Source organism: Oryzias melastigma, linkage group LG11, assembly GCF_002922805.2.
Source record: "Oryzias melastigma strain HK-1 linkage group LG11, ASM292280v2, whole genome shotgun sequence".
Lineage (NCBI taxonomy): Eukaryota > Metazoa > Chordata > Actinopteri > Beloniformes > Adrianichthyidae > Oryzias > Oryzias melastigma.
In genome coordinates this window covers 26,897,120-26,906,441 of record NC_050522.1, presented here as the reverse complement: position 1 = coordinate 26,906,441, position 9,322 = coordinate 26,897,120, and the positions used below count along the sequence as shown (strand labels likewise).

Sequence of the window (9,322 nt, the reverse complement as noted above, 5' to 3'; positions counted from 1 at the left end):
TTCAGCGCAAACACACAATTAAAAAAGAAGAAAAGACAGAGAGGGCTGAAGATCATTAATAAAAAAAGAGCACGGCTCCCAGGAGGAAGTGACATCAGCCATGACTGTTGTCACGGGAGTTTGTCTAGTGAAAATGTAAAGTGGTGGGCAACAAATAACTGGGTTTGATTGCATTTACATTAATAGTTGCGATCATGAAATCCTGGAGAGTGTAAACCAATCTTTCCAGATTGAACCATGGATGAACTTACCGCGGTGGGAGAGTCTCCGTACTGCTGGCACAGGACGCAGTGCCTCACGTCTCCCGTCTTCATGGACTCTGAGAACATCAGCAGAAGAACTTCCTGAACAGCTGCTCACATTCTTCTGGTTCCTCAGATGTTGCAGAGAATCCAGAACATTGACGTACCTTGCTGGTATAGAGGAAGGACGTGAGGGGATCCGGGCTGCCACGCTCTGACCGCCGGCAGCACGCCGTCGCCCTGCGGCGCTCTAGCCTCTCTGGCCTGGTACGTCCGCTCCAGCCACTGGGCGTAGCTGTGCTCCTGAGACGGCGGCAGGACCGCATCGGGGAGCATGCCGCTGAAACGAGACGGAAACACCACCGCCGTCACACGGGGGATCACATACCTGAAGGGAGGATCATATCGGTACTCACCTGGGAAATTCTTCAGAGAAGGAACTCCACTTTTTAAAATAGCAAGCAGGAAACCAGCTGAAGACTCTCTTCATCACCTGTTTGGAGCCAAAACTCAGGTCAGATCAAACAGAAAGCTCTCCGATTGTACAACACAGGATTTTGGTAGAAATGAACGGAGCGGTGGGTTGCTAGTGACGCCCAAACGGAGGAGGAGGAGGAGGAGGAGGAGGAGGAGGAGGAGGAAGAGGAAGAGGAGGAGGAGGGCGGCTCACCTGGATGTAATGAGCCCGAGCCTGAGGAGTTGGTCTCTGGTCCTCAGGAAGAAGTTCTTCCTCCTTCAGTCTTCTCCTCATCACAGCAGCAACGTCAGCGTGGAACGCTTTCTGAAAGAGAGGGGAACCGCTCTGCTTAGAGATCAGGACTCTCTCAGGTAATCTCGTAAAGGTGAACTCTAGTCATTATCCTGGAGGAGAACTCACTATGGACGTGTAGCCCCCCCCTTTGAGCTTGTGCTGTACAGCCTGCAGGTCACAGATGGACTTCTGCTCCCTCTCCACTCCTGCTGCTTCCACACACTGAAAACACAAAACCTTCACTTTGATGCTCCGATGGAAACGACCCGATCCTTCCTGGAGGTCGTCTGCCGGCTCTTACCGCTTCACAGAGCAGGAGGTGCTGCGTGCTGCTGGAGGAGAGGAGGTCCGTGAGCACCTCCTCCAGCCCAGCCAGCAGCTTGGCCTGCAGGCCCGTCTTCAAGGAGCTGTCCTCGGCTCCTCTGCAAGGGGAGCAGCTGAACGCCGAGTCCGGCTGAGTCGACAGGAGTCCAAAGAGCTCCTCTGTGAGGCGGAAGGAACGAGACGTCACTCGACATGACATGTCAAAGTCAAGGCCCGGGGGCCGGATCCGGCCCTCCAGGTAATTTTATCCGGCCCTCCAGATCATTTTATTGTTATTAATGACCCGATGTTATCTTGAGCTCATTTCTAACTTGTATAATTTTGACAAAATGTATTTATATAGAGAGTAAAATATTGAAAGTCATTTAAGGTTTAAGTTGATTTATTCTGGAATAATATTCCTGCCTTTTTATTATTCATGATTATGTTAAAAAGTTACAGTTTTAAATTTGTAAAAATTGGCATTCTGCAGCTTTTTAGAATATTTTGGCATTTACTAAGATCTTTCAGCTACATGCTAGCTGGTTTGGCTAACCAAAGTTTTTTTTATTTTGGTTTTTTAGGCTAATTTGGCATTTAGCTAATATTTTGGCTATCAGCACTAGTATCTTCAGCGGCCAAATTCGGCTTACAGTATTCACGCTAGCATTGATGCTATATATCTAGTTCATAATCATGTTAAAAAGTTACTAAGTTTTAAATGTAGTTTTAGTGTTCGATAGATGTTTATCCTGTCCGGCCCGCGACCTCAGGTGTGTCTGGATTTTGGCCTCCTGTGAGTTTGACGCCCCAGATTTACACGATCTTCATGACTTCATGATGTCAGACTGGTGAACGTACCCGAGAGTCCTTCACATTTGGGATGGATCCAGTGTTTGCAGTCAGAACACTGGATCATGTGCAGCGGCGGGTCCTCATAACACTTATGACAGACGGTGCAGAAATGACCTAAAACCAAATCATCTCTGCGTCATTGATGCTCTTTTCCATCAGACTGTGACTAAACGTGGAGAATCTTCACCTTTCTTGTTGAGAACGCTGCATTCTGGGCAGAGATCCTCCTCGTGGTTCCAGGCCAGATCCCAGGTCTTTCCCGGGGTCACGCCACAGCTTTTACAGCGAATGCAGGTCATGCACACCTGAGCAGACACCAGGAGGTGCAGGAAGAAACCAACAACTATCGATCATTATGAAGTAATAATAACAATTTCCAGAAACGTTTCAATTTTTTCAGATTCTTTTGATCCTCTTAGTTCAATTTGAGTTTACACATTCAAAACTTATTGGTTTAGAAATACATGCATATATATTTTTATATTTAGATTCATCTGATAAAGTTCACATACCGTAAAATGTGTTAGTGAAATAATAATGAAACTGTTCATAGCATACAGAGTTACATGGATTCCGAAATGGAGAAGTTCAAACAATTGTTCTGCTTCTCCTGGAGGACGACTCAGTTTGGCCACTAGATGGCATTTGCTCTATAGCATTACACCTTATTCCAGAAGAAGAAAGAATGGACAAAAAACTGTGTTTTAGACCACAAATGATTCATTTAAAAATATTTCCTTAAAATAGATTGGAAAATGGAGATAAAGATGTTCATTTAGTCAGTAATGTATGTCTAAGTCGACCAAGAAATACCATTAAATGTTAGCATCAAGCTAGCAGACTTTAGCTTTATGTGCTAAATCGATCCATATTTTCATGAATCAATTTTTGATCCGTTCAGTTTAAATCCATTAATCGAGTTTATCAACCCAGCACTATTATGAATAATTTTTGAATAAAATAATTAAAATGCATAAAAATCAGGGCTGGGCAGCATCTTGAAAACAAGCAGAAGGTTTGAATCTAAAAAACTCCAGACACACTGTATGACTGCAGTACAGTCTGTAGTAATACTTTTCTAAGCAGGTTCGTCTTTCACGCTTTCCTCACATCTTACATTTTCTTTAAATATTTGCAAAAATAAAATATGGTTTGTAACCACGATTCAACATCAGGAAAGAATTTTTCTGGTAACAGTAAAAGAGAATCGAAGTTTAATAACTAAAATGTACAAACATCTTATAAAATGCAACTTTATTGACCCGAGAGGTCATTCTTAAAACTAACCATACAGAGTAAACTAAGGGACGAACGGATGTGATCTCAGTTTCAGGATGTTTAATATTTACTCTAAAACTTGTTGGGTCGACAGAATGAAACCTTCAATAATGAAACACTTCAGAGCTTTAAGCTGTGAAACACCAAAACCTGAAACAGACTGAAGTCTGGAAGTCTCACCCAGGGCAAGTCACAGTTGACAGGTTTGGGGTACGTCGGTCCCAAGCAGGACGGGTGATAGCAGGTCTGACACCTGCGGCACTGCAGCACCGGCTGGAGACACAAACACATGGGGATGAATGTCCACCCGTCTGTTTACTACACCCAGTTGGTCCTGTTCAGAGCTGCTGGAGCCTATCCCAGATCGGGAGGGGTCAAGATTCAAACACAACAGAGAACCACAGTCAAGGTCAAGGCCCGGGGGCCGGATCCGGCCCTCCAGATCATTTTATTGTTATTAATGACCCGATGTTATCTTGTGCTCATTTCTAACTTGTATAATTTTGACAAAATATGTTTTTATGGAGAGTAAAATATTAAAGTTATTTAAGGTTTAAGTTGATTTATTCTGGAATAATATTCCTGCATTTTTATTATTCATAGTTATTTCAGTGAGCCTCCAGATAGATTTTTTAAGCTATTTTAAGGTTTAGCTAATATTTTTGCTGGCTATCAGCTTCAGCGTTTTCAGATATCAGCTTGAGCGTTTTTAGCCATCAGCTTCAGCATCTTCAGCGGTCAAATTCAGCTTCCAGCATTCACACTAGCATTATCACAGCTATATATCTAGTTCATAATTATGTTAAAAAGTTACAGTTTTAAAGTTTTATAAATGTAGTTTTAGAGTGTTCAGTAAATGTTTATCATGTTCTGCCCGCGACCTCAGGTGTCTTCTGGATTTTGGCTCCTGTATGATCGAGTTTGACGCTCCTGATTTAGAGTCACCGGGGAAGTTCTGGATCTTGTTTTTACTGAGTTGGTGATGGCTTCATATCAGAATAAAGTTCCATCTTCAATGTTGTGACATCACATTTTACAATATTATTGTAGTTTTAAAAACCACAACATAAACTGTGGAAGTTCAAATGTGATATTTGGAATAATAATAAAAAAAGACTAAATAAAAGCCCTGTTTGAAATAAGAAAAGGTTGGCGTTTGTCTCCCTGAAGGCGCCGCTGCTCACCTTTGCGCTCTTACTTCTCCGGCCACAAACGTGACAAAATTTGCAGCGTCGACAACACCAGTTCTCCTTGGAGTCCTCCTGGGGGCACTCCTCTGGAGTGAGGCAGAAACTGTGAAATGGTTCACAGCAGATCTGGCAGAAAATCATCTGAAAGGAGGGAAAGATGATCCAACGGGAGCAATCAAACGGAGATGTGTCGCTAACGGAGGGAGCAGCCAAACCTCATGCCGGCCTTTACTGGCACACAGAAGACAGACGGGCTGAGGAGTTGTAGGGACGGAGGCGAGAACGCTGAGACCCCCCATGAGCCAGACGTTCTGCACGCCACAGTCCTCCTGCAACGAGACGAGCGTCCAGACAGACAGGGGGGGTCAAGTTTCTGCTCAGTAACTAGAAAAGGATTTAAACTCTAAGCAAACAAACATGCACTGAAAAACAAAACATAAATTCATCCTACATTGAACTATACGTTCACTTGTGGAAAGTTTGAACCATTGACTGTATATAGAGAACTGGACTGAGTGACCCCCCCCCATGCTCCAAACAGGAAGTTAAAACCAAAATCCCATAGACTTCTGTAAAGAAATAACCAGCTGTTACTCAGTCATTCTGTTGGTCAGAATAAACATTCTGGATAATCCTATTTTTTTTTTTCCCCCATAATTTTTTTCTGCATTTCAAGTTACAAACGGACCAACAACATAACTCAATAAAAGAAGGCGGAGCCTGCTGGAGCACATGTCCAACATTCTGAACAGTTAAAGGCCACTTTCAAGTAGAAGGTGAGAGTGGTTCATTCTGACCAAATCTGACCAATCATGGCTCACTGGACTTGTCTGGTTCCAACATGGCGGCATCCATGGCAACTAAACTGATTTGATTTGGTTGAAGCTGGAAGTGAACAATTTCCTATGGATGACAGCACACTCTCCAGTTCTCATGTACAGTCATTACGAATGACGTCACACTCACTCCAGTTCTCTGATACAGTCATTATGGATGACGTCACACTCACTCCAGTTCTCTGATACAGTCATTATGGATGACGTCACACTCACTCCAGTTCTCTGATACAGTCATTACGGATGATTTCGCATTTGGTCCAGTGCTCATGTACAGTCACTGGGCTCAACAAAGGTTTACTTTTTGATCAAGTCAATCTTTGTTTATAAAGCACATGTTATACCTGTCAACACCAGAATAAATCATGAACATAAAGTTAAAGAGTTTATCAAATATCATCTACAGTCTCTTTTGGATTCATATAAAGCAGGGAGGGCCATCTCCAGGCCTCGAGGGACCCTGTTTCTAAATTATTTCCAGATATCCAAGCCCTACTCGTGACTGGTTACCTGGTTCAGGTGTGCCCAGCCAATCAGAACAGAATATGTATGCGGTAAAGCATGGAGGAATGCGGCCCTCGAGGCCGGGAGTCGCCCCTCCCTGATCTATAGTCTTTAGCATTGAACAGAAACGTGATGCTGCACTGAGATATGACACTAAGCTGAGAATCCCAGAGCTGAACGTCTGGTCACAGACTCACCTTAAAGTCGACTCGGATCTTGAGCTTGTTCTGCAAAAGGCCCTTTTGGTTAAAGCCGTTACTTAACCCCGTCAGGGTGTTCACGGATGCACACTCTGCAGGAGTCTGGGAACGAAGGACACAGTCTGGGTCAGATGTCTGACAGCTCGGCAGCACCGTCTCTTCCTCAGAAGAGTCTGGCTTTTCCTCTTCATGCTGCGTCCCACCAGAGTGCACCTCCTCCTGCTCTTCTTGCACCTCCTCTTGTGATTGTGTGGCTAGCCCGTCAGTCTGCGGGGGCGTTTTATTGCCGTTAGCTTTGAAAGCCTTATTAAGCCAGAGTTCTGGGGGGTGCTGCACAGACGGATCAGCTACTGATGGGGGCAGAAGTTTGCTCAAAGGCAGACGGTGCAAACGTAGGACCAGATTTTTCGGTGTGATCTCGTGTGGGACTGCCGTGAGCGTTTTAGGCTGGGACGGTTCTGCAGTAGAGATCGATACGGGACAGGACGGCCCTGAGAGGTCAGGCTGAGTTAACGGCGGCGGATTGGTTTCTGCAATGCACCGATCCACACACTGAGGCGTCTGGAGAGGCAAACAAAGAGCGGAGGCCTGCAGCACATGATCGGGCAGGCGCTGTAAGTGTATGCGCAGCTGCTTCTGCAGCTTCGCCATTGGACTTCGGCTCGGTCTGGACTCCGTCTCCTCCGTGTTGTCCTGTGCCTGTGGAGGAGGGAACCGCCTAAGCCAACCAGCAAGACGAATGCCAACGTCACACTAACACTAAGAGCATGCAGAGGAGACGGCCGGCGGCAGCCAAAGGGAGAGCAGAGGGAGGAGCAACGTGACGTCTGTTAGGAGGAAGAGGAGGAAACACGACGGACAGGAATGGGAGTATTCAGCAGCGAGACGCAAAGAGAAAAGCCTCGGATCTGTCGGTGTTCACGTCACCCACACGAGCAGCCAAACGATCAACTCGTACTTCGATTTCATGAAAAAGTCAAAACTAACAACTGAATCATGAAGACCACAGGTGTCAAACTCCAGCCCTCGAGGGCCGGTGTCCGACATGCTTTCCAACCAAGCTGCCATAGAAACACCTGATCCAGGTAATCAGCAGCAGATACGGTAGGGATTCTGGAAAGCCAACAAGACCTCGGCCTTGAGGACTTGAGTTTGACACCTGAGGAAGACGTTTCCTCTCATGCAGTTTCTATAAATGATTATCTAGAGAAGATTCGTGGAATCCGGATTTCAAATCTTCCCTCCTGAAACATTTCATCACTCGATGGATTTTAAAGATGAGATTTAAAGTCCAGATGCCAAGAATCGACGTCTTCGTTTTGATGCAGGAAAACAGGAAATACAAGAAAATAAAACACTATAGAAACACAGTGGATAGATCTGCACTCCACTGCTGCCATCACCTCTCTGCTCTGAGTATTTAAGTGTTTAGGGGCACTCACAAAAGTAAATAAAATACAGAGAAAAAAACAAGAAGTTTATCTGTAACAAACATATCCATCTGTATGAAGGATCAAAGCAGTTCAATCATGAGGATCAATAAGTGAAATGAAGACGTTTGTATGAGACAGAATAGTTCTGATAGAAGCTGGAAAACGTCTTAAAGTCCCACTCCGATCATCATCTCACTGATCATTTGTTTATATTGTTATTAGACTAAATCTAACCTGGTGTTCATATTTTTTCATCGTCTGAGTCGTGGGCGGAGCCCTCAAACCCCAACCAAATATTAGTGGATCTTGTGGCCCCGCCCCCAACTTATGGTCTTCGTCACAAATAGGATCTTTTTCATCTGCTCCTGATTCACAATTTGAAGACATTCTCAGAAATGTCTTTTTAATCTTAATCTTCATCAGAGTGGGTCTTTAAAATACCAAAGAGCTGAACAGCAAATAAATGTAGAAATTAAGTCAAAACAGCAAAAAATGGAAGTCAAATGAGTGAAGCAGCAGCACAAATATGTCAGGATCACACCAACAAACCGACTTTAGAATCCTTTTCGGATACAATGTTTCGGATCTTAATAATGTGGACCCATTTTAAAACCACTTTACTTCATTTCATAATTGATTAGCTTTTATGGAAGAACATGTGATCAATGAAACTGAAGCTTTGGAAATGGATCAGAAAATATATTTGTCTGTTTTCCAGAAGAAGTCATCAAATGATTTTATGAAATGATAAGAAAAAAGGAGTTTAGAGAATGAAACAGATGGGTTTAAATGAAAATCATGCAGACAAACAACGTGGACATGAACCACAGCTGATAGAGATTTAGTGAAGAGTTAATAGAAACATGCAGAGAAGTCTGTGAGAGTAAAACATCCAGATTAAAGTAATATGAAAAGATGACATAAAAGATAGAAAAGACAATAAAATTAAAAACGTGTTAAAATGGAGAGTGAGTCAAAGGCCTGGGCAATGTATTTTTTGGAAACAATCTGATGTAAATCAAATTTTATGCACATAAAAACCAAAAAGCCTTAAAGCCTTTTAACGGATTCCTGTTTTTATTAGTTTATTCAAATATTTTATGATATTTCATCGCCCCCTTTAAAAAATCTAATCTGAATATTTCAGCACTCATCCATATTCTCAGGTTAAGTATGAAGTTTATAAGAATATAACCAACAATATAAAGTTAAGAATCATTTAGAAATGGAGCAAAAGTAACAACCATGGAACGAATCATCTTCCAAAAAAACCCTTTTACCCAGGCTGAATAAGAAGAGGATTAAACAGGTAACACTGACAGGTGACCCAGAGAACCTGAGGGGGGGGGGGGTTACCTTGTAAGCTTTCTGTTTACTGCCAGGAAATCTGCACAACAACCTGCGATGTTTTCCCGCCTCCGCCTGCTCGTCCAGCAGAGGAACGCCGCTTTGAAGAGAGCCGTCTGTGAAGAAGTCAGAGATGTTCATCAACTCTGAGTCGGCAAATCGTCTCTGTGATGTTCTTTCATAGCAGAACTTGAGGCAATTCGGTAGGGCTGGAATGGATTCACAATGATTCTGTCCCTTAACAGTTCCGATTTAGTCCCGCGATGGTCCCGATTTAGTCTCAAAACAGTCCCAATTTAGTCCCGCAACGGTCCTGATTTAGTCCCAAAATAGTCCCAAAATAGTCCCAAAACGGTCCCGATTTAGTCCCACAACAGTCCCGA

General features: G+C 43.6%; 1 protein-coding gene across 1 annotated transcript in view; it reads right to left on the bottom strand.

The window, feature by feature from the left end:
• Positions 1 to 9,322, bottom strand: part of kmt2ba (lysine (K)-specific methyltransferase 2Ba) — a 36,188-nt gene that overhangs the window by 10,669 nt on the left and 16,197 nt on the right. The window contains exons 9-21 of the mRNA XM_024298248.2: positions 8,949 to 9,055; positions 6,157 to 6,261; positions 4,835 to 4,948; positions 4,614 to 4,760; positions 3,610 to 3,702; positions 2,339 to 2,456; positions 2,158 to 2,265; positions 1,295 to 1,476; positions 1,120 to 1,215; positions 913 to 1,023; positions 659 to 735; positions 410 to 582; positions 252 to 319 (exon numbers count right to left, since the gene is read on the bottom strand). Coding sequence (XP_024154016.1) covers positions 252 to 319; positions 410 to 582; positions 659 to 735; positions 913 to 1,023; positions 1,120 to 1,215; positions 1,295 to 1,476; positions 2,158 to 2,265; positions 2,339 to 2,456; positions 3,610 to 3,702; positions 4,614 to 4,760; positions 4,835 to 4,948; positions 6,157 to 6,261; positions 8,949 to 9,055 — 1,499 coding nt within the window. The remainder of the gene's footprint in view (positions 1 to 251; positions 320 to 409; positions 583 to 658; positions 736 to 912; positions 1,024 to 1,119; positions 1,216 to 1,294; positions 1,477 to 2,157; positions 2,266 to 2,338; positions 2,457 to 3,609; positions 3,703 to 4,613; positions 4,761 to 4,834; positions 4,949 to 6,156; positions 6,262 to 8,948; positions 9,056 to 9,322) is intronic.